Raw genomic sequence first — 19,908 nt, 5'->3', positions numbered from 1 at the left:
GGTCCTTTCCATCCGAAAGGACCAGACAGCAAATGAATGTACCCCTAAGACTGGATGAATGAGACCAGAGAGAGAACCTGGCTATGTGCAAATATTGCATTACCACTTGTTTAATGACCTGGTGAAACGTATCAGTGGGTTTACACTTGTGTTAGATAACAGATTTATATATTCACTGTCAAATATAACCGTATTGTTACTTCAGTATTTATTTATTTGGTTTAAATAAGTCCAGTAGTCTTGTTAACAGGCTTTAAGCAAAACAGGTGTGTAGTCTCCCATGGTAACAGTCACACTTGGTGTTTTAGTGGTTTGGGTTAAGGTATTAGGTGTAGCGGGTATGGTTAGAGAGGGGTTAGGGTTGTTTTTTTATTAGGATGAATGTTCAGAATGAGGGTTAGGGTAGGGATGCTCTACATCTCAGATTTACAGAAATAGTAATTGCTTGTAGTGTTGGAAGTGAGTGATTGGGTGTCTTGCATGGCAGATAGTGTGTTTAGCTGGCAAACTGTTACGGTGTAAGTTGAACTGGTGTCAGAGGGTGTGCGCTTAATAGGTGATCTTAATAGTCTGACCATTATCGAGTTTTACAAGCCCAGATTGAAACACTGAATCAGTCACTTTGTTGATGTACAGAGCGCTATGATGACGATGTATGTAGTCAGTGATCGCAAAAACGCGCCATAGCGTGTATTTTATTTTTCCCAATATTGAGGCCCGAGTACTCACTTTTTTTTTTTAATGGGTGGGACCCCAGGGACACGCTCCACTGGGACTGGCTAGAGATGTATTGATTGATGTCTCCCTTGCCCAGCTGCAGAGAGGACTAAAAATGTTGAGACGGAGCCTTTTGGGCAAGGGAGACATCAATCATTAAACCTCTAGCCAATCTGAGTGGAGAGCGTCCCCAGGGACATTCATAAAATGTGTATATGACGCTTCCCGTGTGCCCCGACTGCGACAGTGACTGTGCATTCATAACAACAGCTACCAGCCTGTTCAGTGCTGGCGCTGCTGTTCTGATCGGCTGACGCAGCTCCTATAGGGGGGAGCCACGCACCTCTGATCCCGCATGCTCCACTAAGCGCAGCAGCAGCGGGATGGGGTTGGAGAGTATGTTCCAGGCGCACACCGCACAGCAGGATCTGGCAGTGAAGGAGGGAAGGGGCGGCAACACTACCGCATGTCAGTGCTACCGTTTGCATCCGTCCTTTATCCTCTCTATGCAGTCAAGTACGAAGCAGGTTAAGATCTCACTGTACACACCCCCTTACCCATGATCTACGGGAATCAGCGACAGCCTCTTTGCTTGATGTATTAGGCTGTGCTGTGAATGGAGCTCGGAGGTGGTGGGGGAGGGCTGCAGTGTCCATAAAGTTATTACTGTGTGCAGCCAGCTCCCAGCATAAGACTGGGCTAAGCACAAGGAGGCACAAGCCAGGGTTGAGGGCTGCTGTCTCCCCCCCCCCCCCCCCGGCCATATTACACCATATCTAGCCTGCACATCAAGCAGTATGGACACCCTGCCCTGCTTCACACAGGTAAGTAGCTGCACATTTGGGCACGTGGCTGTTTTCACCTTCCTGTGGCTACTTTAAGCAGGGTCTGGCGTTCGTCCTGGACATTGTACATGTGGAACTTCCTGCATGGGTGGGGGGTGGGGCACTTAAACACTAAAATGTAATCAGTATTTTGCAAACTGCTGTCTTTGATGTTGACGGTATTTCCCAAATACTTTAACTCTGGAAAGGTGCCTGATTGGCAACGCCATCTACAAATGTGCATCTATAAATGGCGTTGCCTATAGAAGTCTATGGGCTTCTTTACGCAGAAATCCCCGGAGAGGGATCCTTCTGATCCCACCTCCCCCCCCAATCCCCCCCTTCCCCCCCCAATCCCCCCCCATTTCCCCCTCTCTGCATGCGCTGGCTCATGGTCGTAAATCCAGAAGTCATAACTTTGCAAAGGCTGATAACAGAAGAGTTGTCCCATGCGTAAGTAGTCATTATATCATTAATAAATGTTGGTATGCATCCGATAAGGGAACCACAGTAGCTACGTAAACATATACATCAGCTTTTTCTCTGCAACAAAAAGTAATAAGAAATATAGAAATTACAATAATCAATGTGAACACCCAAACATTTTTCTCTGACGTCCTAGTGGATGCTGGGGACTCCGTAAGGACCATGGGGAATAGCGGCTCCGCAGGAGACTGGGCACAAAAGTAAAGCTTTAGAACTACCTGGTGTGCACTGGCTCCTCCCCCTATGACCCTCCTCCAAGCCTCAGTTAGATTTTTGTGCCCGAACGAGAAGGGTGCACACTAGGTGGCTCTCCTGAGCTGCTTAGTGAAAAGTTTAGTTTTAGGTTTTTTATGTTCAGTGAGACCTGCTGGCAACAGGCTCACTGCATCGAGGGACTAAGGGGAGAAGAAGCGAACTCACCTGCATGCAGAGTGGATTGGGCTTCTTAGGCTACTGGACATTAGCTCCAGAGGGACCGATCACAGGCCCAGCCATGGATAGGTCCCAGAGCCGCGCCGCCGGCCCCCTTACAGAGCCAGAAGACAGAAGAGGTCCGGAAAATCGGCGGCAGAATACGTCCTGTCTTCAACAAGGTAGCGCACAGCACTGCAGCTGTGCGCCATTGCTCTCAGCACACTTCACACTCCGGTCACTGAGGGTGCAGGGCGCTGGGGGGGGGCGCCCTGAGACGCAATAAAAACACCTTGGATGGCAAAAAATGCATCACATATAGCTCCTGGGCTATATGGATGAATTTAACCCCTGCCAGAATACACAGAAAAACGGGAGATAAGGCCGCCGAGAAGGGGGCGGAGCCTATCTCCTCAGCACACTGGCGCCATTTTCCCTCACAGCTCCGTTGGAGGGAAGCTCCCTGGCTCTCCCCTGCAGTCACTACACTACAGAAAGGGTTAAAAAAAGAGAGGGGGGCACTAATTACGCGCAGTATTAAAAATACAGCAGCTATAAGGGGAAAATAAGGTTATCCCTGTATATATATAGCGCTCTGGTGTGTGCTGGCAAACTCTCCCTCTGTCTCCCCAAAGGGCTAGTGGGGTCCTGTCCTCTATCAGAGCATTCCCTGTGTGTGTGCTGTGTGTCGGTACGTTTGTGTCGACATGTATGAGGAGAAAAATGATGTGGAGACGGAGCAGATTGGCTGTAATAGTGATGTCACCCCCTAGGGGGTCGACACCTGAGTGGATGAACTGTTGGAAGGAATTACGTGACAGTGTCAGCTCTGTATAAAAGACAGTGGTTGACATGAGACAGCCGGCTACTCAGCTTGTGCCTGTCCAGACGTCTCATAGGCCGTCAGGGGCTCTAAAGCGCCCGTTACCTCAGATGGCAGATATAGACGCCGACACGGATACTGACTCCAGTGTCGACGGTGAAGAGACAAATGTGACTTCCAGTAGTGCCACACGTTACATGATTGAGGCAATGAAAAATGTTTTACACATTTCTGATAATACGAGTATCACCAAAAAGGGGTATTATGTTCGGTGAGGAAAAACTACCTGTAGTTTTCCTGAATCTGAGAAATTAAATGAGGTGTGTGATGATGTGTGGGTTTCCCTCGATAACAACTGATAATTTCTAAAATGTTATTGGCATTATATCCTTTCCCGCCAGAGGTTAGGGTGCGTTGGGAAACACCCCCTAGGGTGGATAAAGCGCTCACACGCTTGTAAGAACAAGGGCTCTACCCTCTCCTGAGATGGCCGCCCTTAAGGATCCTGCTGATAGAAAGCAGGAGGGTATCCTAAAATGTATTTACACACATACTGGTGTTATACTGCGACCAGCAATCGCCTCAGCCTGGATGTGCAGTGCTGGGTTGGCGTGGTCGGATTCCCTGACTGAAAATATTGATACCCTAGATAGGGACAGTATATTATTGCCTATAGAGCATTTAAAAGATGCATTTCTATATATGCGTGATGCACAGCGGAATATTTGCCGACTGGTATCAAGTCTAAGTGCGTTGTCCATTTCTGCCAGTAGAGGGTTATGGACACGACAGTGGTCAGGTGATGCGGATTCCAAACGGCATTTGGAAGTATTGCCTTATTAAGGGGAGGGGTTATTTGGGGTCGGTCTTTCAGACCTGGTGGCCACGGCAACAGCTGGGAAATCCACGTTTGTACCCCAGGTCGCCTCCCAACATATTAAGACGCCGTATTATCAGGCGCAGTCCTTTCGTTGACAAGCGGGCAAAAGGTTCCTCATTTCTGCCCCGTGACAGAGGGAGAGGAAAAAGGCTGCAGAAATCAGCCAGTTCCCAGGAACAGAAGCCCTCTCCCGCCTCTGCCAAGCCCTCAGTATGACGCTGGGGCTTTACAAGCAGAATCAGGCACGGTGGGGGCCCGTCTCAATGAATTTCAGCGCGCAGTGGGCTCACTCGCAATTAGACCCCTGGATCCTTCAGGTGATATCTCAGGGGTACAAATTGGAATTCGAGACGTCTCCCCCTCGCCGTTTCCTAAAGTTGGCTTTACCGATGTCTCCCTCTGACAGGGAGGCAGTTTTGGAAGCCATTCACAAGCTGTATTCCCAGCAGGTGATAATCAAGGTACCCCTCCTGTAACAGGGAACGGGGTATTATTCCACACTGTTGTGGTACCGAAGCCGGACGGCTCGGTGAGACCGATTCTAAATCTAAAATCTTGAACACTTACATACGGAGGTTCAAATTCAAGATTGAGTCACTCAGAGCAGTGATTGCGAGCCTGGAAGAAGGGGACTACATGATGTCTCGGGACATCAAGGATGCTTACCTTCATGTCCCAATTTACCCTTCTCACCAAGGGTACCTCAGGTTTGTGGTACAGAACTGTCACTATCCGTTTCAGACGCTGCCGTATGGATGGTCCACGGCATCCCGGGTCTTTACCAAGGTAATGGCCGAAATGATGATACTCTTTCGAAGGAAGGGAATTTTAGTTATCCCTTACTTGGACGATTCCCTGATAAGGGTAAGATCCAGGGAACAGTTGGAGGTCGGTGTAGCACTATCTCGGGTAGTGTTGCGGCAGCACGATTGGATTCTCAATATTCCAAAATCGCAGCTGATTCCGACGACTCGTCTTCTGTTCCTAGGGATGATCCTGGACACAGTCCAGAAAAAGGTGTTTCTCCCGGAGGAGAAAGTCAGGGAGTTATCCGAGCTAGTCGGGAACCTCCTATAATCGAGCCAAGTCTCAGAACATCAATGAAAGGGTTCTGGGAAAAATGGTGGCTTCCTACGAAGCAATCCCATTCGGCAGATTCCACGCAAGAACTTTCCAGTGGGACCTGCTGGACAAATGGTCCGGGTCGCATCTTCAGATGCATCAGCGGATAACCCTGTCACTAAGCACAAGGGTGTCTCTCCTGAGGTGGTTGCAGAGTGCTCATCTTCTAGAGGGCCGCAGATTCGACATTCAGGACTGGGTCCTGGTGACCACGGATGCCAGCCTGCGAGGCTGGGGAGCAGTCACACAGGGAAGGAATTTCCAGAGCTTATGGTCAAGCCTGGAGACATCACTTCACATAAATATCCTGAAGCTAAGGGCCATTTACAATGCTCTAAGCTCAGCAAGACCTCTGCTTCAAGGTCACCCGGAGTTGATCCATTCGGACAACATCACGGCAGTCACCCACGTAAACAGACAGGGTGACACAAGAAGCAGGAGGGCAAGGCAGAAGCTGCAAGGATTCTTCGCTGGGCGGAAAATCATGTGATAGCACTGTCAGCAGTATTCATTCCGGGAGTGGACAACTGGGAAGCAGACTTCCTCAGCAGACACGACCCCCACCCGGGAGAGTGGGGACTTCACCCAGAAGTCTTCCACATGTTTATAAAACTCGACAAGTATTGCGCCAGGTCAAGGGACCCTCAGGCAATAGCTGTAGACGCTCTGGTAACACAGTGGGTGTACCAGTCAGTGTATGTGTTCCCTCCTCTGCCTCTCATACCCAAGGTACTGAGAATTATAAGATGGAGAGGAGTAAGCACTATATTCGTGGCTCCGGATTGGCCAAGAAGGACTTGGTAACTGGAACTTCAAGAGATGCTCACGGAGGATCCGTGGCCTCTACCTCTAAGAAGGGACCTGCTCCAGCAAGGACCCTGTCTGTTCCAAGACTTACCGCGGCTGCGTTTGACGGCATGGCGGTTGAACGCCGGATCCTGAAGGAGAAAGGCATTCCGGATGAAGTCATTCCTATCCTGATCAAAGCCAGGAAAGATATAACCGCAAAACATTATCACCGCATTTGGCGAAAATATGTTGCGTGGTGCGAGGCCAGTAAGGCCCCGACGGAGGAATTTTCAACTAGGTCGATTCCTACATTTCCTGCAAACAGGAGTGTCTATGGGCCTGAAATGGGGGTCCATTAAGGTTCAAATTTCGGCCCTGTCAATTTTCTTCCAAAAAGAACTAGCTTCAGTCCCTGAAGTTCAGACGTTTGTGAAAGGGGTACTGTATATACAGCCTCCTTTTGTGCCTCCAGTGGCACCTTGGGATCTAAATGTAGTTTTTGGGTTCCAAAAGTCACATTGGTTTGAACCACTTAAATATGTGGAGTTAAAATATCTCACATGAAAAGTGGTCATGCTGTTGGCCCTGGCCTGGGCCAGGTGCGTGTCAGAATTGGCGGCTTTATCCTGTAAAAGGCCTCATCTGATTTTCCATTCGGACAGGGCGGAATTGAGGACTTGTCCTCAGTTTCTCCCTAAGGTGGTTTTCAGCGTTTTCACCTGAATCAACCTATTGTGGTGCCTGCGGCTACTAGGGACTTGGAGGACTCCAAGTTGCTAGACGTTGTCAGGGCCCTGGAAATATAGGTTTCCAGGACGGCTGGAGTCAGAAAATCTGACTCGTTGTTTATTCTGTATGCACCCAACAAGCTGGGTGCTCCTGCTTCTAAGCAGACTATTGCTCGTTGGATTTGTAGTACAATTCAGCTTGCACATTCTGTGGCAGGCCTGCCACAGCCAAAATCTGTAAAAGCCCATTCCACAAGGAAGGTGGGCTCATCTTGGGCGGCTGCCCGAGGGGTCTCGGCTTAACAACTTTGCCGAGCAGCTACTTGGTCAGGAGCAAATACGTTTGTAAAATTCTACAAATTTGATACCCTGGCTGAGGAGGACCTGGAGTTCTCTCATTTGGTGCTGCAGAGTCATCCGCACTCTCCCGCCCGTTTGGGAGCTTTGGTATAATCCCCATGGTCCTTACGGAGTCCCCAGCATCCACTAGGACGTCAGAGAAAATAAGAATTTACTTACCGATAATTCTATTTCTCGTAGTCCGTAGTGGATGCTGGGCGCCCATCCCAAGTGCGGATTGTCTGCAATACTGGTACATAGTTATTGTTACCAAAAAATCGGGTTATTGCTGTAGTGAGCCATCTTTTCTAGAGGCTCCTCTGTTATCATGCTGTTAACTGGGTTTAGATCACAAGTTATATGGTGTGGCTGGTATGAGTCTTACCCGGGATTCAAAATCCTTCCTTATTGTGTACGCTCGTCCTGGCACAGTATCCTAACTGAGGCTTGGAGGAGGGTCATAGGGGGAGGAGCCAGTGCACACCAGGTAGTTCTAAAGCTTTACTTTTGTGCCCAGTCTCCTGCGGAGCCGCTATTCCCCATGGTCCTTACGGAGTTCCCAGCATCCACTACGGACTACGAGAAATAGAATTATCGGTAAGTAAATTCTTATTTTTTTTTTTTTTAAACAATGGTAAAGTGGAGGAGTTGGGACCAGAAAAGGGAGGGGTCGTGATAAGTCATTAAATCACCCCCCGTAAAATAAAAAAGTCTAGATCCTCCGCTGACACACACGTGTGTCCCAACCAGGAGTCCACCGGCAGTATAGGCAAAAGACTGCTGCACTACCTAACACACAGGTCCCGGCAAGGAGTCCACGCCACCTCCAATATTCGGCTGACTTCACTGAGTGCAACAGCAGGGAAAGGGGGGGCACTATCACAAGAGCATGGTCCCTCTGCTCCAGGAGTCCAGTAGATTCCGGTGGTGAAGGGAACGGGTTGCAGCACTGCCGCAATAACAAGTCCCGACAATGAGTACGCACCACCAGCCCTGTATGAGACCTCCACAGGAGAGGAGCAGAGACCGGCTGATGAACAAACTGATGTCAAGAACTAATCAGTGCTCCTGCTCAGATCCACCATGGACCTAAAAAATAAATGTGAAAGCATTGCAGGGGCAGAGAGGTGCTGGGAACAGCTGCTTGATGATGTGCAGAATTGAATAGCAATTCCCTCTATCTCCCTAGTCACCCACAATCACCCTGTCATCCACTGTCTGCCTGTCACCCAATTCCCTACCCCCAGTACTGCCAGCCCTTACCCCCCAGCTCTACCCCATCTTCTCCATGCCTCTCCCATATATTGTGATGGGACCCAGAAACAGTGGAGTAGGACCCCAATTTTTTAAAGTAATAGGTCCCCCGAACCCACCCATTTTTTCACTCGGCGGGATCACTGGTGGTTGACTTTAGCAATGCTTTTTGACGAAGGTGATATGGTGCAGTTAAATTATGCTTTAACGTCTTAATTGAAAAGGAAAATATAGCAGATAAAATTAAACGTACTAAGAGTGTAGCTGAAGACATGAGGAAGGCTAGAACAAGGGTGCGTAATGAAAGCATTTTTTATGAAACTATAAAGCCATGTATGAAGTCAGTTCATTCTAGATAAGTCAAGTGTTTCATATTCTCCGCACGGAAGCCTAAAAAGGGTTGAAAATTAATGTTATAACCTATTTCACTTGTACAATCTTACATGTCTTTCTAAAATAGGAATAGTATGAGCAATTTGTTGTCTTAAGGGTCTGTTTCCACAGTGAGAACATCATCTGCTTATTTATAGATATTCCATTGCCGTTATTGTTAATAAACCGGATCCCACGCTCCAATTGTATGTGTCTATGCAAATGTTTGAGAATATTTTTTCTATTATGAAAATAAACTACATGATTTTTAAATGCTTTTCAAAGTGTTATTAGAACCATCATTTACAGGTTGAGTATCCCTTATCCAAAATGCTTGGGACCAGAAGTATTTTGGATATCTGATTTTTCCGTATTTTGGAATAATTGCATACCATAATGAGATCATGGTGATGGGACCCAAGTCTAAGCACAGAATGCATTTGTTTCATATACACCTTACACACACAGCCTGAAGGTCATTTAATACAATATTTTTAATAACTTTGTGTATTAAACAAAGTTTGTGTACACTGAGCCATCAGAAAACAAAGGTTTCACTATCTCAGTCAAAAAATTTCGTATTTCGGAATATTCTGTATTTCGGAATATTTGGATATGGCATACTCAACCTGTATTATTTTAGCTATGTTCTAATTAAGGAATCTGAAGCACCTTTTAGTGACAAGCAATTACACAATAATTGAGATGATGCTGTCTAGATTTGTTAAAAATGAGTTTGTTTCTATGGCATTTCCTATAAGACCCGTTTTCCTGAGCCCTCTTGTATAGCTCGCCGATGAACAGCACTGCTCCTCTCAAGTGTCTGTATTAGTGTGGCCAATCAGTGGGATTCCGGCCTAAAACTGGGCGGGATTCAATCCCGGGATTGGGATTGGCCAGCAACCTATTTTTGGCTATGTCGTGCAGCGTTGCCCATCCTCAGGACGCTCAGACGCTGCCCGGCTCCTTCTCCTCACCTTCCCCGGCGGAGAGATCCGGCGGCTGCGCACATGACCTCTGACTTTACGTCACACTGCACAGCCGCAGGACCTCACCGCTGCACTGCCCGCCCAGCCGCCAGAACATGACGGAAGTGAAGAGTGAGATTTTATTTATCTGACCTGGGCGGACAGGTGTGGGACACTGAAATGGCCACCCTAGTCTGTATGGACTTTCCGTTTAATATAGAGATAACGGATCTGCATATTCACTGTCAAATACAATAGTTTTGTTACTTCAATATTTATTGTGATTTTAATGTATGTTTGTTTATTTTTATTTTTTTTCTTCCTCCAAAATGAAATGCTTTTTGTTCACAATTTTCCCATAGAGCAATGAATAAAATGAGGGTTTGTATAAATCTGTAATAAAACATGTGCATGAAATATGTTAGCGATGTCTGATTGAATGTTTACCTATTGACAGTCACTGGTGGCACCACCACAATTTATGCAGTGGAGGCTGATGGGGATCCCAATGCCGGATTCGACAAGACAAAGGAGGCTGGTGAGATCCAGTATTTAATTAAATGGAAAGGTTGGTCCAGTATTCACAATACATGGGAAACAGAAGAAACGCTAAAGCAGCAAAATGTGAAAGGAATGAAAAAAATGGACAACTACAAGAAAAAAGAGCAAGACAAGAAAAGATGGTAACTGCATAGAAAAGATTAACCTTTTGAACTGCTAAAGAAGACTTGCTGTGAACCAGTTCTAACACACCTAATACCTGATTCAGGATTAGGATCAAATAAAAATCTATGAAATAATGAGCGATTTGCTCCTGGAACAATGTTGCTGTGCAAGTGGTGCGAATGCATTTATTTTTCTTAATGTAGGAAAACAAGGGCTACTTTGCATGTAGTGAGCAAATTCTGGGCAGCTTTGTTTGTACACTGAAATTTAGAATGAAGCTAGGACACGCCACTTCCATACTTAAATCTTATATCTGCCCCACCAGCAGTGCAGCATGGTTTTGCCAAGGTGCATATTGTTGTTTTTCATTTTATTTGCTTCTAACTGAATCAGGCCCTTGGTGTACATACATACCTGATTTTTGTTGCATTTCTGTGATGCATTGAAGTGTATTATGGAATATGTTTTAATGTTTGTGTGTAGTGCTGTGTGTATGGACACCTTAGAACTCGTTCTTCATGCTATTAAGGTTTTCTTCATTAGCATTGGATGGTAAAGAGCATTGTGAGTGTACATGTATCCATATAAGCATACATGGGTTGTGGGTCATGACATAGTATACTTGGGAACTTGGCTTTTGTAGCAATTTATTTTCACCCCACTTAACCGGATAATAGTTTTACAAAAAATGCTCAGAAGTTTATTTATTTATATTTTTTATAATTGAATTAAGTTAAGAACATCTATTTAGAACATGTGCAAAATTTTTTTTTTTTATAATAATCTGTTTGACCATCGTTGATCGGACCAGCGTGTGTTTACATTTTCCCGGCGGCTGCTCCTCTCTGCAGCTGGGTTGGTGGAGGGGTGTGCAGCCGATCAGCAGTGATTGTCAGCATTGCCAGGAGAATTATATTCCAGTGGGCTTTCTGGCTCGTCTCATCAAATGTGACCATGTCAGGGAAAGCCCAGATAGCAGTGTCTCTTTCCCAAGCACCTCTTAGATAGCTGGGTAACTGCTACACATTCTGAAAGCATAGCCACAGGAGAGCTTAGAAGCTGCACATGTTGGTAGTAATTAGGATGATGTAGATTTCATATATTAAAACTAAAGGCCCCCATCCACTAGTGAGACTTATGTGATATGAAAGTCGGATCTGATTTACTCCTGATCTGCCCGGCAGCTTCCGGGGAGTTCTGCGATTATGATTTGCTACTTGAGTTTTTTTACGTCCAATATATCGCATCTGATATATCGCATGCTGCTGCTGCTGGGCATGTGGATGGTCAGTCCAAGGTGTCAGTCAAGTGACTCCTCCAAGCTGTCGTCTGCAACAGTATTGCAGGTGTACAAATGCACTCCAATGTGCACCTTTTTACCTCCGATTGCGATTAATATTCATGGCAGCCATGAAAATCTGCGACTCCAATCCGAGGGGCACTGGAATGCGCCTCGGATCGGAGTCTGAGGAAAGTGACATGCGGTGACACTTTTCATCCAATCCCTCGTTCCAAAAGCTCAGAATCAGATGAAAAGTGGCCATATCGCACTAGTGGATGGGTGACTTAAGAAATACAGTCTAGTTTCCTGCAAGCAGTGCAGATGTGGTACTTTGAGTCTGCTTATAGGGAAGATATAATTAGCACTATGTCTCGTAGTAGCCTCGTGCTTTTATGTGTACAACCACAATTACAGTAATGTCATTGTCAGTGAACAATAATAAGTGAAGATCATTAAATGCATTTCTCATGGAAGTACAACCTGCAAGACTCCTACTGTACCTTGTGGCTGATTGAAATGCAGCCTTTGATTTTGTATTTCCTAATTTGGCAGTTTGATTAAAGAAAAATTGTTTTGATTAAAACATAGTAAAGTCTAAAGGGCCCCATACACTACAATGATATGTCTGAGGCTGTAGTCGGATGTAATTTCCCTTGAACTCCCCCGGGATCTTCCCGGGAGTGTTTCCATATGATTTGGTACTTTTGTGCTATTTTTGCAATAAGATATATTTTGCATGCGATTGATGAAGCCGCTACACATCGCATGCAATATATCGTACAGCATACAATTGTACCATGAGATAAATCTGATGGGCTGGATAGAGGGCTATGGGGGCTGGGAGTGTCCTGAGAATGCCAGTCAAACTTCCCTGTGATACAAACACATTTTTTTTTTTTTTAATCCGATTCCATCCAATTCCGATAAATCATTAGTGCAGCACCAACGACCTAGGGGATCCTATCCGACAGCCACGGGGACGCGCATCAGATTGGATACGACCTAAAATACATACGATTGTACACAATTTCATATGCTGGCCATACACTTGTGCGATGAACTGCCAAAGTGATTACCATGCGATAGATCGCATGGTAATGACGTGATGGGCACGTCACCCGTTCCCGGCGGGTGCCCATCGCACATCGCAGTGCGATATCTCATGTGGGCTTAAAGCCACATGCGACCGCACTGCGATGCGAGAAATATTAAGTGCAGCACATAATATCTTGAAACGCGATATTCGACCGGCGTGCCCGTGCATCAAGGTACCTAAAATGTACATACAATCCTTCGATTTATCTCACAAATGTGGTCGAAATCGAAGGATAGCACCGATTATCTCATAAGTGTATGGGCACCACTACAATATATCAGACGGATATATCGGAATTGTATGAAATCGTGTAAAATCGTACTAGTGTATGGGGCCCTTAAAACTGCTTTAAGTGCTTGTTAGTGATTCCAGTCCCCTCTCCTTGTACAGGTTGAAAGCAGCATCTCCCGAAGATATAGATTATTACAATTGCCAGCAAGAACTCACTGATGACCTCCATAAACAGTATCAAATCGTAGAGAGAATCATAGGTAAGTAGTCTTTGAAAGCAAACCTTAAAATTCCACTTCAGGTACCCCTGCATAGGGCATTTTATGCTTTGTTTTGCTTTATTATTCTTGCTATAACCTTTTATTATATAATGCCACATATTATGCAGCGCATGATCACTTGTTTAAATGTTTTTATCATTCACATGAGTCCCCAGTGGATATTCTAGTACACACACACACACACACACACACACACACACACACACACACACACACACTTTCATGGAAAGCATGGAATCTCCAGAATGTCCAATTGTCCCCACTTATGCATTAAATGGATTAACAAATGTACATTTGTATCTGCTGAAAAATAGACTGACATTTTTAAACGTTTGCTCTTTTTTTTTACTTGTTTCTGTTTCTCAGCTCATTCAAATCAAAAATCTGCAGCAGGATACCCAGATTACTTCTGCAAGTGGCAGGGTCTTCCGTACTCGGAGTGCAGTTGGGAGGATGGCGCACTTATTGCTAGAAAGTTTCAGGCACGCATTGATGAATATTTTAGCAGGAATCAGTCCAAAACTATTCCTTTTAAGGAGTGCAAGGTAAGGGACAAATTGTATTCTAAAGGGAGACTGCTTCATTGTAAATGAGGTCTATCAGTTGTATAGTCAGTCATCATTAGGGAAACGTAATTTGCTATGAACAGGTATACAATAAGGTGCAAAGCTTACAAAACACACAAATAAATTGCAGCTGAGCGTATAGGCTGTATTTGGAGTACTTCCGATACATTAGCGAACAAATTATTTGAACCAAGCAAGTTGTTGTCTGTGACTGTGCTACTTTGGGGGTTTTCACATGGGGCCTTTTTCAGATATGGACAGAGCTGCGAAGCATGTAGCAAAGTAACCATGTTCGATACTTTTGTGAATGTGCTGTCCTGTACTACGCACATGCAGTACTGGTCTCTGACTGAGGAAGCAGTGCTGCATCAGACTGTCAGTGATTGGCAGTCCGATGGTGTTTAGTGGTGGGGATGCCTTCCATTTCCCAAAACGGAGGAGTGTTTTTTAGGAGAAAGACGAGGTCAGGATCTCAGTTGGAGGATGGTGATTTCCTGGTCTCTTTGTTGTAGCTGTGGTGGCCAGCTTGTGTGACCCCATGGGTCACTCAGCCAGCCAATGATGATGCTGGTGATTCGATGCTGCGCCCTAGGACACAGCTCAGATCTGTAATGCAAGCAGGAGGCGTGACACTTGCCACGTTAGCATATTGGTGGTATCGCTGCTGCTCCCATGTAAGCTACTACTTCCACATCTGAACAGGCACATGGTGCTTTTCCCATTGAAGACTGTCATTCAGTGGTTCATACAATTTAAAGCCTACAAAAAAGTGTGAAAGGCTGTACTTTGCCCTGCTTGCTTCATGTTCAGCAACAATGGCTTTTTGGAATGAGTGTAGTAAGGGGTATAAGTTTAGTTTCCAAATTGGAGTTAAAGGTGTGTTTAAATGAGATCTAATACATTCTCATTATAATGCACTATTCATATTCTGTGTTATTTGAACACAAAACTATTTATTTATTTATTTGGATCATTACCTTTATTCCCTATATGTTTTAAGGCAGTGGTTCTCAAACTCGGTCCTCGGGACCCCACACAGTACATGTTTTGCAGGTAACCCGGCAAGTGCACAGGTGTATTAATTACTCACTGACACATTTTAAAAGGTCCACAGGTGGAGCTAATTATTTCACTTGTGATTTTGTGAGGAGACCTGCAAAACATGCACTGTGTGGGGTCCTGAGGACCGAGTTTGAGAACCTGTGTTTTAAGGCATAGGTCTTCAAACTCGGTCCTCATTACCCCACACAGTGCATGTTTTGTAGGTAACCCAGCAGGTGCACAGGTGTATTAATTACTCAGACACACTTTAAAAGGTCCGCAGGTGGAGTTAATTATTTCACATGTGATTCTGTGGGGAGACCTGCAAAACATGCACTGTATGGGGTAATGAGGACAGAGTTTGCAGACCTATGGTTTAAGGCATATTATTACGAAATAGAGATTTGATTTGTGATTGACGTGGTTATGCTATATTAAATGTAAAGCAGGGTTTCCCATACGCTGTCCTCAAGGCACCCTAACAGTTCAGATTTTTAGGATATTCATGTTTGTGCACAGATGGTGTAATCAACATGGGCTGCAATTAGAGTACCTTACATTGGCAAACAGCACATAATATAGTCTAAAAAACTATATTTCTCTGACGTCCTAGTGGATGCTGGGAACTCCGTAAGGACCATGGGGAATAGCGGGCTCCGCAGGAGACTGGGCACTCTAAGAAAGAATTAGGACTACTGGTGTGCACTGGCTCCTCCCTCTATGCTTCTCCTCCAGACCTCAGTTAGAATCTCTGCCCGGCTCGAGCTGGTTGCACACTAGGGGCTCTCCTGAGCTTCTAGTAAAGAAAGTATTTATTAGGTTTTTTATTTTCAGTGAGATCTGCTGGCAACAGACTCACTGCTACGAGGGACTTAGGGGAGAGAAGCGAACCTATCTGCTTGCAGCTAGCTTGGGCTTCTAGGCTACTGGACACCATTAGCTCCAGAGGGATCGAACACAGGCCCAGCCTCGGTCGTCCGGTCCCGGAGCCGCGCAGCCGTCCCCCTTGCAGAGCCAGAAGCAAGAAGAACGTCATGGAAATCGGCGGCTGAAGACTCCGGTCTTCATTAAGGTAGTGCACAGCACTGCAGCGGTGCGCCATTGCTCCCTATGCACACCACGTACTCCGGTCACTGATGGGTGCAGGGCGCCGGGGGGGGGGGGGGGGGGGGCGGGGGGCGTCCTGGGCTGCAATAAAAGTACCTTAAACTGGCAAAAACACACATAATATAGCCTAAAAACTATATATGTGTAAAAATCCCCTGCCATTATATTAATATTAGAGCGGGAGAAGCCCGCCGAGAAAGGGGCGGGGCTATCTCCCTCAGCACACTGGTGCCATTTCCTCTCACAGCTCCGCTGGAAGGACGCTCCCCAGGCTCTCCCCTGCAGTTTCCAGGCTCAATAGGGTAAAAAAGAGAGGGGGGGGCGCAAAACTGTGTATTATAGCTGCTATAGGGAAAATCACTTGTGTAGTGTAAATCCCTGTTTATATAGCACTGTGGTGTGTGCTGGCCATACTCTCTCTCTGTCTCCCCAAAGGACTTTGTGGGGTCCTGTCCTCAGTCAGAGCATTCCCTGTGTGTGTGTGCGGTGTGTTGGTACGGCTGTGTCGACATGTTTGATGAGGAGGGTTATGTGGAGGCGGAGCAGGTGCCGATAAATGTGATGTCTCCCCCTGCGGGGTCGACACCTGAGTGGATGGATATGTGGAAGGTATTACACGACAGTGTCAACTCCTTACATAAAAGGTTCGATGACATAACAGCTGTGGGACAGCTGGCTTCTCAGCCAGTGCCTGCCCAGGCGTCTCAAAAGCCATCAGGGGCTCAAAAACGCCCGCTACCTCAGATGGCAGACACAGATGCCGACACGGATACTGACTCCAGTGTCGACGACGACGAGACTAGTGTACATTCCAATAGGGCCATCCGTTGCATGATTACGGCAATGAAAAATGTATTGCACATTTCTGACATTAACCCAAGTACCACTAAAAAGAGTATTATGTTTGGGGAGAAAAAGCAACCAGTGGTTTTTCCCTCTTCAGATGAGATAAATGAAGTGTGTGAAGAAGCGTGGGCTTCTCCTGATAAAAAATTAGTGATTTCTAAAAAATTACTAATGGCGTACCCTTTCCCGCCAGAGGACAGGCTACGTTGGGAGACATCCCCTAGGGTGGATAAAGCGCTCACACGCTTGTCAAAAAAGGTGGCACTACCGTCTCAGGATACGGCCGCCTTAAAGGAGCCTGCGGATAGAAAGCAGGAGGCTATCCTGAAGTCTGTATATACACACTCAGGTACTATACTGAGACCAGCTATTGCTTCAGCATGGATGTGCAGTGCTGCAGCTGCGTGGTCGGATTCCCTGTCTGATAACATTGATACCCTTGACAGGGACACTATATTGCTAACTATAGAGCACATAAAAGACGTAGTCTTATACATGAGAGATGCACAGGGGGATATTTGCCGGCTGGCATCTAGAATAAATGCAATGTCCATTTCTGCCAGGAGAGTATTATGGACTCGGCAGTGGACAGGTGATGCTGATTCTAAAAGGCATATGGAGGTTTTGCCTTACAAGGGTGAGGAATTGTTTGGGGATGGTCTCTCGGACCTCGTTTCCACAACGACAGCTGGGAAGTCGACATTTTTACCCCAGGTTCCCTCACAGCCAAAGAAAGCACCGTATTATCAGGTACAGTCCTTTCGGCCCCTGAAAGGCAAGCGGGTTAAAGGCGCGTCCTTTCTGCCCAGAGGCAGAGGTAGAGGGAAAAAGCTGCGCCATACAGCCAGTTCCCAAGAACAGAAATCCTCCCCTGCTTCCACTATATCCACCGCATGACGCTGGGGCTCCACTGGTGGAGCCAGGTACGGTGGGGGCCCGTCTCCGGAACTTCAGCGACCGGTGGGTTCGCTCACAGGTGTATCCCTGGGTTCTACAAGTGGTATCTCAGGGATACAAGCTGGAATTCGAGTCGTCTCCCCCTCGCCGTTTCCTCAAATCGGCCTTGCCAGCTGCTTCTCCGGACAGGGTGGTAGTGCTGGCGGCAATTCACAAGCTGTACCTCCAGCAGGTGATAATAAAAGTTGCCCTCCTTCAACAAGGACGGGGTTACTATTCCACAATGTTTGTGGTACCGAAACCGGACGGTTCGGTGAGACCCATTTTAAATTTAAAATCCTTGAACACTTATATAAGAAGGTTCAAGTTCAAAATGGAATCGCTCAGTGCGGTTATTGCAAGCCTGGAAGAAGGGGATTACATGGTATCACTGGACATCAAGGATGCTGACCTGCATGTCCCCATTTACCCACCTCACCAGGAGTACCTCAGATTTGTGGTACAGGACTGTCATTACCAATTCCAGACGTTGCCGTTTGGTCTGTCCACGGCACCGAGGGTATTTACCAAGGTAATGGCCGAAATGATGATACTCCTTCGAAAAAAGGGAGTTATAGTTATCCCGTACTTGGACGATCTCCTTATAAAGGCGAGGTCCAGGGAGCAGTTGTTGGTCGGAGTAGCACTATCTCAGGAAGTGCTACAAGAGCACGGCTGGATTCTGAATATTCCAAAGTCGCAGCTGGTTCCTACGACGCGTCTGCTGTTCCTGGGTATGATTCTGGACACAGAACAGAAGAAGGTGTTTCTTCCGGAGGAGAAGGCCAAGGAGTTGTCATCTCTGGTCAGAGACCTCCTGAAACCAAAACAGGTATCGGTGCATCACTGCACGCGAGTCCTGGGAAAGATGGTAGCTTCTTACGAAGCAATCCCATTAGGCAGGTACCATGCAAGGATCTTTCAGTGGGATCTGCTAGACAAGTGGTCTGGATCGCATCTTCAGATGCATCGGCTGATCACCCTGTCCCCGAGGGCCATGGTGTCTCTGCTGTGGTGGCTGCAGAGTGCTCATCTTCTCGAGGGCCGCAGATTCGGCATACAGGACTGGGTCCTGGTGACCACGGATGCAAGCCTCCGAGGTTGGGGGGCAGTCACACAGGGAAGAAACTTCCAAGGATAATGGTCGAGTCAGGAGACTTCCCTACACATAAATATCCTGGAACTAAGGGCCATTTACAATGCCCTAAGTCAGGCAAGACCCCTGCTTCAAAACCAGCCGGTGCCGATTCAGTCAGACAACATCACGGCGGTCGCCCATGTAAACCGTCAGGGCGGCACGAGAAGCAGGATGGCGATGGCAGAAGCCACAAGGATTCTCCGATGGGCGGAAAATCACGTGTTAGCACTGTCAGCAGTGTTCATTCCGGGAGTGGACAACTGGGAAGCAGACTTCCTCAGCAGGCACGACCTCCACCCGGGAGAGTGGGGACTTCATCCAGAAGTCTTCCAAATGATTGTAAACCGTTGGGAAAGGCCACAGGTGGACATGATGGCGTCCCGCCTAAACAAAAAGCTAAACAGATATTGCGCCAGGTCAAGGGACCCTCAGGCGATAGCTGTGGTCACTCTAGTGACACCGTGGGTGTACCGGTCGGTGTATGTGTTCCCTCCTCTTCCTCTCATACCAAAGGTGCTGAGGATAATAAGAAAAAGAGGAGTAAGAACTATACTCATCGTTCCGGATTGGCCAAGAAGGACTTGGTACCCGGAACTTCAAGAAATGATCTCAGAGGACCCTTGGCCTCTACCTCTCAGGCTGGACCTGCTATAGCAGGGGCCCTGTCTGTTCCAAGACTTACCGCGGCTGCGTTTGACGGCATGGCGGTTGAACGCCGGATCCTGATGGAAAAGGGCATTCCGGTTGAGGTCATTCCTACGCTAATAAAGGCTAGGAAAGATATGACCGCAAAACATTATCACCGCATATGGCGAAAATATGTTGCTTGGTGTGAGGCTAGGAAGGCCCCCACAGAAGAATTTCAGCTGGGTCGATTTCTGCACTTCCTACAGTCAGGAGTGACTATGGGCCTAAAATTGGGATCCATTAAAGTCCAGATTTCGGCCCTGTCTATTTTCTTTCAAAAAGAACTGGCTTCATTGCCTGAAGTTCAGACGTTTGTTA

The 19,908-nt window shown here is 46.7% G+C and overlaps 1 protein-coding gene across 6 annotated transcripts in view; it reads left to right on the top strand.

The window, feature by feature from the left end:
- CHD1 (chromodomain helicase DNA binding protein 1) overlaps positions 1 to 19,908 on the top strand; it is a 290,764-nt gene that overhangs the window by 55,649 nt on the left and 215,207 nt on the right. For all 6 annotated transcript variants that reach the window (XM_063964069.1, XM_063964066.1, XM_063964068.1 and 3 more), the window contains 3 exons: positions 10,171 to 10,396; positions 13,148 to 13,248; positions 13,636 to 13,814. In XM_063964069.1, coding sequence (XP_063820139.1) covers positions 10,171 to 10,396; positions 13,148 to 13,248; positions 13,636 to 13,814 — 506 coding nt within the window. The remainder of the gene's footprint in view (positions 1 to 10,170; positions 10,397 to 13,147; positions 13,249 to 13,635; positions 13,815 to 19,908) is intronic.

The sequence above is a fragment of the Pseudophryne corroboree genome, chromosome 1 (assembly GCF_028390025.1).
Source record: "Pseudophryne corroboree isolate aPseCor3 chromosome 1, aPseCor3.hap2, whole genome shotgun sequence".
Classification (NCBI taxonomy): domain Eukaryota; kingdom Metazoa; phylum Chordata; class Amphibia; order Anura; family Myobatrachidae; genus Pseudophryne; species Pseudophryne corroboree.
This window is presented reverse-complemented; position numbering and strand designations above follow the sequence as displayed.